Raw genomic sequence first — 13,659 nt, 5'->3', positions numbered from 1 at the left:
GGGTGGTGGGTGCCGGTGTAAGGGTCGCCATGGTGGTGAGGTGTTTCTTACCTCTCCTGGTATACAGGAGGTCAATCTCGAACCCTGACGCTTGTTGTATGTTTAGGGTTTGCATGTTTTTCTTCACCGTGGTCGCGTGGATTTTTCTCCAGGTCCTCTGGTTTTTCCCTCCGCATTTAGAATCGACGTCACGCGTTGAGAGTATTTAGCCGCTATACATTTCCACGCGATGATAAACCGCTTCGTTGAGCTGTCGGTTGTGGCCAGGTCACTTCTGAAACAAGAGATATACAGCTCAGTGGGCCTTACCTGGTAAAATATAAATAGTTTAGTATTTAAATGTCCGACGTTTCGCTCCTCCTGCTCTTCTTCAGTACTGGACGGGAGCGTTGCTCGAAACAATGTCCGACGTTTCTCTCTGAGCGCCGGTAGCTTCTTCAGTGCTGAACAGGATCATCCGGCACGGGCCGCGAAAACTTTGCGCAAATATCAACACCGAATGTTGTCGTTTTAAATTAACCCAGTCTCAACAAATATATTCTGAATTGTGAAAGATTACACCGACCTGACAGTGGGGTGACTTTGAAGCCCCCTCTCCGCGTACAGTAATCGGATGATGGAATAAGTGCTTTCAAGCTATGAGTTGCTACGATTAAAATAAATTGGAAATATAATGGAAGCGTGAGTCTGCGTGTGCTTTTAACAATAACAAAATGTAGTTAATGCTCAATACAATACTCAAGCGCTCGGCGTACCTCGCGACAATTTGTATTGCATTAAAATGTTGTGTTTGGACTTGTGCGGAACCATGTGATTATTTCCCACAATGTTGTCCAAAACTGAAATGTTTTGAACTCCATTGATCAATTACTGTAACTTGCATGTATGTATGCCGAACTTCTTTCGCACCGTACGTAGCCAACCGTGCTAATCGTAGGTGCGGGGGAAGGACAACAAATTAAATTGTTACCTACGCCGAATAGATTCAGAGATATCACATCTCTCACTTGCACGTCGGGTCACAATGCGCAGCGCACAATCATCTCCTCTTGAAAACGATGCCACGTCATCTTTAATAGCATGCGTACGGCGGATGGGCTGATGGGGATGATGCCGTGGTGCAGCGGTGGTTTCAATCCACCGTTTTATTCGGTCCAATTCAATCTCCCCAACGCAGCAGTCGAAACAATTGCCGCGAGTTTCTTGAATACCCTCTCCCCCCCACCTCGCCTCTGTCCACCCAGCGGTACGAATGGGCTCACCAGTTAGTCAGTCGATCGGACGGGGTCGAACGTGGCGGGGGGGACAGAGTGTGGGTACTTCCCGTCTCATCCAAGCCGTCCGGCAAGCATGGAAGAGGAGGTCAAAACGCCCTCTCGAAGGGCTCCCCCACAATCCCCTCTTTCTAGCGGAGGATACCCGCCGGCGGGGGGTGGGCGGCGGGCGTGAGTTGGCAATTGCGGGGCTGCGCCTTCATCTGGCCATGCGTCAGAACGGTGGCGGCGTTGCACTTTTGTGAAATGGGATAATTGCGTTGCTGGGCGACCGTGGGGGTACTCTGGCGGCGCGCGCCGGCGTTGACGGTTGAGTGCGGGAGGTCACGCAGCTCGATCTCGGCGTTGGTGTCAGCTCTTCGGGGCGCGCGTGTTCGGGGCTGTGCCGCGGATTGTGCGGCGTTTCGCTGGAAACCCCGCCGCCTTGGCCGGGAGCTTCAACGTGGCGGTGAATTTGCTTTGAGCTGCTGGCCAGGAGTGTGCCTATCCACCACAGGCCGTCTCGCCTCTCATGAAGTACTTGGATAACAACTTGGCCATGCTCAATAGAACCCTGCTCAAGGAAAACTTCAACTGGTGAGCGCGCTCTTTTTACCGGCTTTCGTGTGTTCGTTACGTGAAACTTACGGGAAGGGAAAAAAATTGCAATTACATTGCGACAAATGACACGCGGGGTGTGGGTTGTGAATTGGCCAGGGCGGATATGTGACGGTCGGATACGCGATGCTGTGGCGTAGTACAGGGTGGTCCAGGTGTCTTGTGACCCCCAATCAATTGACCCCTCAATTTTCTTTCCCTTTGCTCATTTATTTTGGTTTTCACACACTAAAATATGACGTTTTAGAGAATTAAATGGGGGGGGGGGGGGGGGGTGTCACAAGACATCTGGACCACCCTGTACATTGACAATTATTATTGGGGAGGAACTGGGTCGGGGAGGGGCTGGTGGGGAGGGAAGAGGGAGGGGTGGGGAGGAAATGTCATAACCCAACAAGGGAAGCTGAAGGATGCGTTGCCTGTGCGGGCGTTGTGCCGCCAAGGATGCTGCAGGCTCTGTGGAAGGTCATACTCGGCACCATCGTCGACGTGGTGGCTGCAGATCAGCCACACACCACCGAGTTCTACAGCCGCTTCGATTACACGCTGCAGGTGAGATTACACGCCGCAGGTGAGATTACACACCGCAGGTGAGATTACACGCCGCAGGTGAGATTACACACTGCAGGTGAGATTACACACTGCAGGTGAGATTACACGCTGCAGGTGAGATTACACGCTGCAGGTGAGATTACACACTGCAGGTGAGATTACACACTGCAGGTGAGATTACACACCGCAGGTGAGATTACACACTGCAGGTGAGATTACACACTGCAGGTGAGATTACACACCGCAGGTGAGATTACACACCGCAGGTCAGAATGCACGCTTCCGTGATGGCGACTTGGGATGTTCGATCTGCACGAAATTTTCAAGCAAAATATTAAAATTCATTGATTGAATGCTTAATAGTCTCGTGATGTGACGCCAATACCATGGTTGGGGTAAATCTGTGGTGTGGAACGGCAACATCTACGCCAGCGGGTTTGCGTTCATCCTGACGATTGAGAAAATTAAAAAAAGGTGCTTTGTGTGCTAGGTTCTCGTGGCTTTTTTCCACGCGGAGGGTCAAGGCCTGCCCATGACCGTCGTCCACAATGAGGAGTACAAGGTGAGCGGCGGGCGTGCAGCCACTGCTTCACAAAGAACGCCGCGATCCCCTTCCCCCGTCGCCCGGCCGCATCACCCCTCGTCCCGGCACCACTGAGCGAGAGTTATCAGCCAATCGGCAGGAAACACGTGCAACCGATAAAATAGATGCGATGAGATGTGTGTGTAAACGCGTGCATGCACACACCGTTTTGTCAATCTTGCTGGATTACTTGGCCGGTACTCCGGTCGCTCTCGAAGAGAGAGGCAGAATGACTCGGAGGCAGGAGGGACCACAGGCGATCTGGAAAGCACCCAGGTGACGAGCTGTCATCAAATTACCTCACCTCAAGCTCTGCGGTCCTCTGTATACGAAGGTGTTATCGGCCAATTAATCAGTGTCTACACGCGGGCGGAAACCGGAGCACCCGGAGAAAACCCATGCGTGCGAGGGGGCAACGCTCGATCACATACAGAAATAACGAGGGGAGTCCACGTTTTGCTGTCGTGCCTTCTCTTGGCAAGCCGGGTACGGGTACCACCTCGACGCGCACGGGAAGGGAGTTGCACAACCTTTGCGTGATCCGCCAACCCTCACATCCGCAGCGCTTGCAGGCGTGCATAGCCATCACCTCCCCAAACGTATTTTGTCATCCTTGTACGCCAACGCGATGCGAAGTGTGTTCCTCGCCCAGGCCACGTGTGTATTCACAATGGCCCTGTGTTCGTTTGGCGCAGACTCTGCGGGACGACTTCATCACCAACAAGATGCCCACCCAGGACCTCATCGAGCAGTACTTCCTTGAGAAGCTGAGCCAGCAGGTGCGTCGGGGGATACGAGCCAAGTCCACCCCGCCCTCCCCGTTGTGTGTAGTTTCTGCCCTAGGCCAAGCGACCCATCGCTTGGGTGCCGTGGTGGTGAGATGTTAACTGCTACAGGAGATAGTGGGGTCGATCCCGACCTCTTGACACCTGCTGTATATTTGGAGTTTGCGTGTCTCTCTCCCTGTGATGGCGTGGATTTTTCTCCAGATGCTCCGGTTTTTCCCTCGACATTTAGAATTAACGTGCGTTTAGAGTATTTGGCCGCTGTAAATTTCCACGTGATAAGCCACTTCGTTGGGCTATCATTTGTGGCCAGGTCACTTTTGAAAAAGAGCAATATAGCTCAGTGTGCCTTACCTGGGAAAAAAATAGTTTCGTTTTAGTGATTGTTAAACCCCTCATTAGGGTTGCCACCTCATGAAGGTACAACAAAGAATCGGGGCATGTCACGGGAGGGAGATTTTCTCACAATGCCGCAAGATATCGTGCGAACTTTCTTATTATGCAAATGACAAGAAAACGGGACTTGTAATGTCTCTAAGAAGACTTGTAGATTTCCCAGGATAGCAGCTATACCTCAACACAAGTGTAGCGACAGGGTGCCCCCTGTCGGCCAGGAGGGGTAATCACGGGTATGGGCGCGTTATATAATAACCAACTAGGAGGGAGGCGTGTCTGGGTTAAAGATAAAAGGCGGGGTCAGTCGGAAAGCTCCGGGAACCTGCTCGAAGGTTCTAGAAGGGGGGGCGTGGCCAGAGGTGGGGACTGGCCACGCCGGGAAGTATAGAGGGGGGACGTGACCGGAGGTCCGGGGCTGTCGCGGGGTCCCGGGTCCTGGCCGCGTCGCTGCTCGCCGTCATCTCTCTTCGTCGTCCGCCCGCGTGGCCGATCCTCTTCACGTCTCCCATCGTCGGCATCGCTACATTAGTCAGCCAGCTGCGTGGTTAGACGCCGACGATGAGGCTGTGTAGAAAGGTCGGCTGTGTGTAGCTTTGTAGATGCGTTTCTATATATCGCCCAGTGTTTGTGCCCCTAGTGTGAGAAATAGACGTTGTGTCTAGGAAGTCGCTCATTCCACAAGGGTGTGCTGGGAAAAGCAGGAGAGGTGGCATCCCTTAAAAAAAAATTTGCTTAAAATGTTTCCCTGCAATTTCACAGCGATCAAAGCAGTCCGCCGCAGCGGACCATGATTCATGGGAGGGTTGCGCCCCTTTCTTTTTCCCACCCACCAAATGCATTTTTTCCAATTGTTGCCGTGGGCGTCGCGTCAAGACCAAGCGTCTCTGCCGTGTTCTAGCAAAGCAGCCCAGCGCCCTGCGTCAGAGAACGCCCTGCGGGAGGCAGTATCCCGGAACGCTTCTGCGTACGTTTTTCGCTTTCGTGCCGCACAGCTCTCGACGTTCTGTCGGAATGTACAACCGTGCCGCGTTGTTCGGCACGATGTCCGCACGCTGGGAGCTTCTCCAGGAACTGAATTGGGCAGCTCACTCGCCTCTCCCTCGACACGTGGTCAGCTGTTGCGTGCTGCTGTTGCCATTTTATTGACACTGCTCGGCCCAGCTCTCTGACTCACGCTGGCCAATGCAGTTTTGCTTCGTGTGGCACGACACCATTGGGCATCGCGAGGTACAATCTGAGAGCACGTCGGAGAGTCGTATAACAGGAGAGTTTCTGAAATCCCTTCCAGTGACTCCTCATCTACATTATGGGTACAGCACTCTCCCCAAATATCACGTTACAGAGACGTTCATCACACCGCGATGAACCCACATTCTTACCACGGTTTGTCGTTCTGGGTGAACCGGTGAGAGACCAGTCAACTCGCGACACTCGAGAGCACGGTCGAATCTCGGAAGGCTGAAACCCGGATTCCAACTAAGGATCTCGGCAACGCCGGCTCAGCGTGCCGACACCGGAGGCTGCCCGGCCACCCTGCCCATTATGATTTCCCCCTCCACGGATGATGGCCAGGGTTAAGACCCCCTTTGTGCCAACCTGCCACAAAGCCTTCCAAAGCAAACTGCTCTGAGCCAATGAATAATTCCGAGATGGTTTTATCAGCAGGGGCAGCTGCACAGCTCTGCGATGTCAGCGCGTGTCATTGACCTACTCGGCAAGGACTCGGGTTGTTTTAAAATCCCGCTCCGGCCCATTTATCACCGCACGGCAGAGCCAGCAGCTCGCCGCCTGACGTGAATGCGGTTATCGCCCGTCCCGAGTTCATTTCTCAAGACAGATAGGTGCCACCATCATGGCTCGAAGACGAGTGTTTACAAAATTACCCACAAGAATTAAACGATAATAAAAACGCCACGAGTGCCTGCGCCCCACCCCCCAGCCTCATCCCACGCCCCGTCGGGGGTTCATTAAGTAAACGGCAGTAAGATGGCGTAAATTAAGGAGGGATGTGGAATGGCTCCAATTTTTCTCGGAGACAATAAACTACGCCTTGGGATTTTCCCCTGTTCCAGGGAATTAATTAGAAGGCAACAGGAAAGCGGACGCGATGCCGCTTAATGCACCATGGGGTGTCGCGCGGGTGTCGCCAGGCCTGCTCTCGCGGGAGGCCTGCCATGTGGATTTTTTTTTTTATTATGATTTTTAAAAAAATTATTATTATGATTTTTTTATTATGATTGTTATCATTTTTAATTATTATTATGATTATTTTTTTATTATTTTTATGATTTTCTTTTTAATTATTGTTATGATTTTTAAAAAAATTATTATTATGATTTTTTAAAATTATTATTATGATTTATTTTTAAATTATGAAGATTTTTTTATTATTATTATGATTTTTTAAAAATTATTCTTATGAAATTTTTTAAAATGATTATTATGATTTTTTTATTATTATTATTACGATTTTTTTTTTAATTATTATAATGATTTTTTTTTCTGGGCTGGAAATTTTTCCGGCAGAGCCACCTGCCGACTTGAACCAAGGGGCCCCCGGCACGCGCGCGAATGTAACCGGCGGCGCGTGTGCGTCGGTGTGCGTCCCTCCGAACGCAGAAACCAACGGAGCCCAGCAAGTATGGCTCGCTGAACGCCATCTGCTACTACAACAGCGCGGAGCAGAAGGTGGTCGTGGAGATCATGAGTGCGACGAACCTCATTCCACTCGACTCTAACGGTGAGAGCTTATTGCTTAGGGTTGCAACTTAGGAGGCACGTCAAAAAAAAAAACGGGGCGTATCACGGGGCAGGAGAAAATATCTCACGGTACCGGCAGAGGGTAGAACTCGCGTGCAATTGCATCGTCTTGAGTGTCGCGTTATTACTCCTGCTGACAAAAAAAACTCCCGAGATTTTGATGTCCCCCGGAAGACTTACCGCCACGCGCGGTTCAACGCAAGCGCCGTGGGGCTTCAGGACACCCAATGGACGCTTCGTTAATGCGACGCCTCCCGCTGTTGGGCGTCTTAAAGCGCAACACCGATCTGCATCACCCGCTTGCCGCTCTACAAAGTCGGCTGCCTAACCTCTGGCGCTCGGAAGGGAAGGGCGACGAAAGGGACGTGCGTCTCCCGCCTCGCGCTCCCCCTCACGCCGCCCGGACGCCGCGTTGTTTGCCCGCCGCAGGCCTCAGCGACCCGTTTGTCATCGTCGAGCTGGGCCCGCAGCACTACTTCCCGCACCTGCGGAGCTTCAAGACCCAGGTGAAGCCCAAGACGCTGCAGCCTGTCTTCAACGAGCAGTTCACCTTGTGAGTACGCACGCTCGCGCTCGGCCCCGCTGCCACCTTCGTTTTCCGACGTCTGCCTCCGAACGCTTGCCCGTTCGCAGCTTCTCGTAGAGATTCGCTGTACGAATCCAGCAGCCGCCCTGATTGATACTGTGGTGAGTCATAATCAACGTTTTTGGGTTTAGATCGCGTTATTTATAAATGTGTCGTAACCCTCCACCACCCGACACGGCCAATCAGTAAAAAAGTGTCACGTTTACAAAAGACAAATAGTTCACTGCTTTAACCCACGGGTGTGTTGAAGCCACAACATTTACAATTTGAGTACGACGTTTCGCTGGTAATTGCATCCAGCATCATCGGGCAATTGCAGCGAACTATTTGTCTTTTGTCAACGTGACACTTTTTTACTGATTGGCCGTGTCGGGTGGTGGAGGGTTACGACACATTTCTAAATAACGCGATCTAAACCCAAAAACGTTGATTATGAATAACATTGGTCGCGAAAGCCTACATGTTAAACTGACTGTAGGCGAGTGTCAAGCGGAGTAATAGCACGGGTGCCGTCAGCTTCAAAGTGGACGTTAAAAACTAACCCGTAAAAACAAAGTTTTTCACTCTAAATCCTTTATATGCGTGGCGGCTAGAGTCCTCTCGTCCTCTGGCTTGAGATGGCTGCCACCTATGGGTCAGATGATTGTCTGCCAGTATTAAGCAATTGGTAATTAAATATTTTATTTGTTTTCCCTAAACAGTGTAAAATTTTGCAATTTTTTTTTAACGAACATTAATTGTCTCGCACAACGAGTCTGTGTGCAAAATGTCAGCTCGATTGGATCACAGGAAGTGGGTTAAAAAACGACCGAAAGGTTTGCACGGTCGTAAGCAAGCAAGCAAGCACGCAAGCACGCGAACTTAATATAAAGGATTTAAAAAGAGCTTGTGACGTCTTTCGCAAGGGCAGCTAATCGTGTGCTGGCGTTATGGATTCAACTTTCCCAATTAGTCAATTGGGATTTTACACAGCAAGTACCACCTCCCCCCTCCATCGGCCCCACTCGCGGACCACAGGGCCTGGGCACTCGTTAGTATCAGTTTCTGGCTGCCTTCCAGCTTGTCTCTGGTGTCCTGCCCTAACGAGCGAGACGGACCGAACCGCCCCCTCTTGTTAGTGATCTCTCTGACGCTCCGATGTTTTGACACCACCTGACACTTGTGCGACGCTTCACGCGGAAACGTGCTACTGAGCAGCCCCATGAAGAGAAATTTGGTGCCTCATTTCGTAACATTTACCCGGGGCCCTTCTATCCCTTCCCACGAGATGCCGCCGTGTTTTTTACGCTGTCGCAATTATTAACAACCCGCCCAATTATTCAGTGCTCGCAAACAGCGCTTTCTTCCAACAGTCTGTACGACGACGACACAGGGGATTGTTGCGTGCCGTGTGTGCCGTGTGTGCCGTGTGTGCCGTGTGTGCCGTGTGCGCCGTGTGTGTGGAGAGCGGTAGTGTGCTGTTGGCGCTACGCTGTGCTATGAACCCGGCAATCCGAGTTCGATTCCCGCTCACGGCCAACGCCGGCGACGATTATCTGAACCGGTCATGGGCCTACCCTAGGTTGACTCAGCCTCAAATGAGTACTTGGTGCGGTGTGTAAACATCGCCACTGGGGGAGACAAAGGCGGTCGGGCACGGTGCTGGCCACCCCACCCCCTTCGTGTGCTGCGCCGGCCTACGCAGGTGCTACTCGCTAATTGCACTTGCCCCAGCAGTCTGTGAAGGCTACACGGGGGGGATCTTCGTCCTCGCTTGCCGTCTGTGTGCGCGTGCAGCCCGACCGCCGTGGAGCCGTGCAGAAGGAAGGCGGCGTGCCTGTCTCTGGCCGTCATGGACTACGATTGGCTGTCGCGGGACGAGCTGGAGGGGGAGGTGATCCTGCCACTCGCCGAGCTGCACGGTGTCCCGGTTGAGTCGGCCGGGGCAGCCGGGGCAGCCGGGGCAACCGGGGCAGCCGGAGCAGCCAGGGCAGCCGGGGCAGCCGGGGCAGCCGGAGCAGCCGGGGCAGCCGGGGCAGCCGGGGCAGCCGGGGCGGCTTCCACCGAGAGCCCCGCGCAGACGCAGGGCAGCCAGCCCGTACTCACCCTGCATCTCAGACACCCCAAAGGTAACCTCGGCCACAGGCAGCACGCACCGTGGAGAGTATGGCACCTGTATCTGGGCCATCCGGCAAAGCAAGTAACCGATCACGCTTACCGATTATCGGTTTGATTGCTTGATAAATCGCATTAGTTGGGAGCAAACAAATGTCTCACCTCTGCGTGGTTGACGATGCACACGGCATCGCCGCCCGCGTCGCGCTGGGCTTGGCTCGTAGGGGGTTTCCCACCTTCGGGAGGTGGGCTGTTATATGGCCGCCATTTTTAAAGGGGTCCCAGTAATCAACCACCAAATAAGTCGTCAATTACAATGTGTAGCTGACCAGTCGAGGTGATGGACTAACTCGTCTCAGCTCTTAAAACAGAAATTGTAACAATAACAATGTCTGTACACATGTGAGGTGGAGGCGGTGGCGCAATCGTAGGCGCATTGCGCTATTAACTTCGCGACCAGAATGTTCGATTCCCGGCCGCAGCTCACATCAGTGGCTCGTGATATTTAGCTGGGTCGACCTTGGGCCCTCCTCTTCACCGACCCGTCAATTACCATTGTGGTAATGTATGGCATTGCAACCACCGTGACCGAATTGGCATGGAGAGGCCTTCATCTAGCAGTGAATTTATAAGGTGAAGCACACGCGTGCCAGTGTGTGCTGACACGCGTACACACCGCTTAAGTATACACCACCATCTTCTTGGTTCTTTCGGTAAAGTCACGTAGAAGGGAAGTAATAAAATAATAAAAATAAACATAATAAAATTATTCTCACGACGTTTCGGCCACAACGCAAGCAGCCGTCCTCAGGTGAAGAATGAATAAATTCTTCAGAATGAATAAATTCTTCACCTGAGGACGGCTGCTTGCGTTGTGGCCGAAACGTCGTGAGAATTATTTTATTATGTTTTAGATTTAATTGTTTTATTACTTCCCTTCTACGTGACTTTACCGAAAGAACCAAGAAGATGAATCCCTGCAGTCACGAAAGCTTTGAATCAAAATATACACCACCAGCCTGGCAACACGGTAATTCGTCAATTCAAAGTGATCGTGTCGGCTCACGATCACTTGCCATTGAATGCTTGCTTGACCCTCTTGCATGCCCTATGCACCAGACCTCACCGATGCCCTCTCTTCGTATCTCGGTCCACGCAGCCAGCAGAATACTGAAGATCCTCGAAGCCAGGGTGGCAGACAAGGACGCCCAGGAGTTTGTGAAGAAAAGACGAGATATCGAAGAGACCTCCCAGGCGATGGAATGACCGGCCACCGCCATCTGGTGTCACCGACAGGGTTTTTAGCGGAATGCCGTCGTTTTTGTGCACACATCCCAACCCCCCCCCCCCTAGTGCCACCGTCGGTGGCTCCCTTCCACGCGCCGGTCGCAGAGTTTGCTATTGCGCAGGGCTTTTGGGCGCAGGTTAAATTCGACCAGATTGCCGACGGTTTCATTGCTTGCGAATTGTACCGATGAATGCACTTTCACACAGACCGTATTTTTCTACCAGCGCTCCGAAGGATTCTATACAATTTACAAAAAGATTGCGATGCTGCATTGGCAGCGACGCACAAGCACAGGTAATAACGAATTCGACAGGTTCGTCAGTAACATTGCAGGCAACGTTTTCATCATGATAATAATTTACATTTATACGGCACAAATAATCCAGGGATCTCGGTATTGAGCCCCTTCTTAATTGCACGTTGCTAATGAATAACAGGGCTCAACCACGTGGTATTCTGTCACGGGCCTCCATCCTCGGGGTCTCCAGGAAGCTCTGGGTGAACCTGCCCATGGAGCGCTGTGCAGAAGGCCCATTGCCTGAAACATCATTTTGAAGGAGGTCCACAACCCAGCGACCCGAACCACTTTTCAGTGCCGGGCAAATGCATCATTGCGGAGAAACATCGAGAGCCATGTCCCCCGCACAGGTCAGATCATTCATTCTCCTCCTCTTTTATCGTTCGGCCCGGGCGTCTGGCTGAGACCACACGAGATGCGTGGATTGGATTGATATCCGACGGTGGAATTAATCACCTTTCGTGCGGTTCATTCCCTCCCCCCAACATTTTTTTTCCATTGAAGTTAAAGGTGACATCTACAACTGAGGTTTGACAAATGCTGGTTATGTAAAAACTAAACAAAAAATAGTTTGCTTACTCTTCCTGTTCTGTTGTGTTTTAAAAATTCGCAGGTAATTCGTATAGTTACGACGCTTTATAAAATTCTCGATTCGTTATTTTATTGGTTTTTTTTTTTTCTTCGGCAAGTTCACCGCCGTTTATAACGTAGCGAGTCTGGCTACTTGTGACAATCCGCACGCTCTTGGCAGGATCTCACGAACGCGTGAGCTCTCCTGTATTTTTATCGAGGTGCCATGCACACCCCATGACAGGACCGCCCAGAAGGGGGGGGTGGAGGGGGGGGGGTTAGGTAAAATGAGAGCCATTTGCCCCAGGGCCGCACATACATCAAAGTGGCCCCACAACCAGGCCTGGGGCTTTTCAGTGCTCACGATTAACGGGGCTTACCACGTGGCATTCTGTCCCAGGGGGCCTCTGGGAACTTCTGGGTGAACCTGCCCATGGGGCGCTTTTTCCAGTCGCGTGAGTACCCGCCGCCTCCGGCGTTCATTGTGTCCTCTTGTGCAGTAAACGCAGCATTAAGCAGAAATTTTGAAACAACAAAAAAAAACAAGTGTTTGGAAAGAGTTATACGTGCGTATAGGTGGACTCTGGTTAATGTTGGTGTGCTGCTGTGCTATAGACGACAGTGAAATGTGTTAGATTGGTGTAAATGTGTGAAAAGTGACCAAAATTGTTAATAAATTGAGAAATGAAATGGTCGTGGGGTCATTACTCCGAGCGTGGCTGTTACAATCGCGATTTGAGGCCGAGTCGACGTAGGGGAGGCCCAGGACCGGTTCATATAATCGTCACCGGTGTTGGCCGTGAGTGGGAATCGGACTCGGGTCGCCGGGTTCGTAGCGCAGCGTAGCGCTAACCGCTGCACCACCGCTCCCCAGGGTACACACAAGCAGAGGCGCTTCGTTATTCTAATTAGCGCTTAACATTTATTTAGTTTGCTAAACGTTGACGGTGTCGTGCCACCTTCCTGAGCTATTTTAACAAGTACACGCGAGAGAGTGGCGAAGAACGTGTTCCGAACAACTTTGTAAAAGTCAATGTTCAACCCAATTACCCGCACTGGACGGGAAGTCCCTACGCTCATTTGCCTCTACGCGTCCAGTGGATTGGTTGGAGACACGGTATAGGGACTTCTCGCCCACCGCGTAGTGTGTTCAAGCATGAGCGAACCTACAGAGAGGGTGGTTGTGCTGGATGTTGCTGTGAAGGACCATTGCCTGAAACGTCGCCTATTTGAATATTTGTCCTGTTACGACCAGTGGCGGCTCGTGACATGTCCACTATGTGGGGCTGTTGTGAGTATACCTCTGAGAAGACGGTGTTCTAATGAAGGAAAAACCTCGTCATGTTATAATGGCCTTCCCGTGAAAGTGATAGAACTCCCTTATCTACCAACAAAGCACTCAAATGCTGTCCCCATGCAGCCCCCAAGTCCACACCACACAACCCCTTTGACACTGCCGAAGGCCGCGTGACCTGCTGCGTCTGCACAGTGCAACTTCGCATCGTGGCATCGTCTCGCCTTCTTCACCACCCTGCATGGGTCTCGAACGCCGCGGCTAAAATGCCCGAAGCTGATAATGGCAACGAACGAAGGGAAGACCTCTCACTCGGACGCCTTCACAGGCGTGCCGAGACCTCCCCGAGGACCACAAATCAGACCGTGGCGTTGCAGCGGTGTCTAACGTGAACAACTTATAATGTCTTCTTGGTTCTTTCGGTAAAGTCACGTAGAAGGGAAGTAATAAAATAATAAAAATAAAACATAATAAAATAATTCTCACGACGTTTCGGCCACAACGCAAGCAGCCGTCCTCAGGTGAAGAACAGGTCTGTCATTCAGACGCTGTCTTTCCGACAGACCTGTTCTTATTTTATTA

General features: G+C 51.6%; 1 protein-coding gene across 4 annotated transcripts in view; it reads left to right on the top strand.

The window, feature by feature from the left end:
* The window catches only part of BAIAP3 (BAI1 associated protein 3), an 81,662-nt gene extending 69,195 nt beyond the window's left edge, over window positions 1-12,467 (top strand). For all 4 annotated transcript variants that reach the window (XM_061548865.1, XM_061548866.1, XM_061548864.1 and 1 more), the window contains 8 exons: window positions 1,771-1,850; window positions 2,315-2,423; window positions 2,914-2,985; window positions 3,702-3,785; window positions 6,807-6,927; window positions 7,377-7,500; window positions 9,310-9,641; window positions 10,787-12,467. In XM_061548865.1, the coding sequence (XP_061404849.1) occupies window positions 1,771-1,850; window positions 2,315-2,423; window positions 2,914-2,985; window positions 3,702-3,785; window positions 6,807-6,927; window positions 7,377-7,500; window positions 9,310-9,641; window positions 10,787-10,893 (1,029 nt within the window). In that variant the 3' untranslated portion in view covers window positions 10,894-12,467. The remainder of the gene's footprint in view (window positions 1-1,770; window positions 1,851-2,314; window positions 2,424-2,913; window positions 2,986-3,701; window positions 3,786-6,806; window positions 6,928-7,376; window positions 7,501-9,309; window positions 9,642-10,786) is intronic.
* Window positions 12,468-13,659: the final 1,192 nt, after the last annotated feature.

The sequence above is a fragment of the Lethenteron reissneri genome, chromosome 10 (genome assembly GCF_015708825.2).
Source record: "Lethenteron reissneri isolate LAM-NWPU_2019-01 chromosome 10, ASM1570882v1, whole genome shotgun sequence".
In the NCBI taxonomy this organism is placed as follows: Eukaryota; Metazoa; Chordata; class Hyperoartia; order Petromyzontiformes; family Petromyzontidae; genus Lethenteron; species Lethenteron reissneri.
This window is presented reverse-complemented; position numbering and strand designations above follow the sequence as displayed.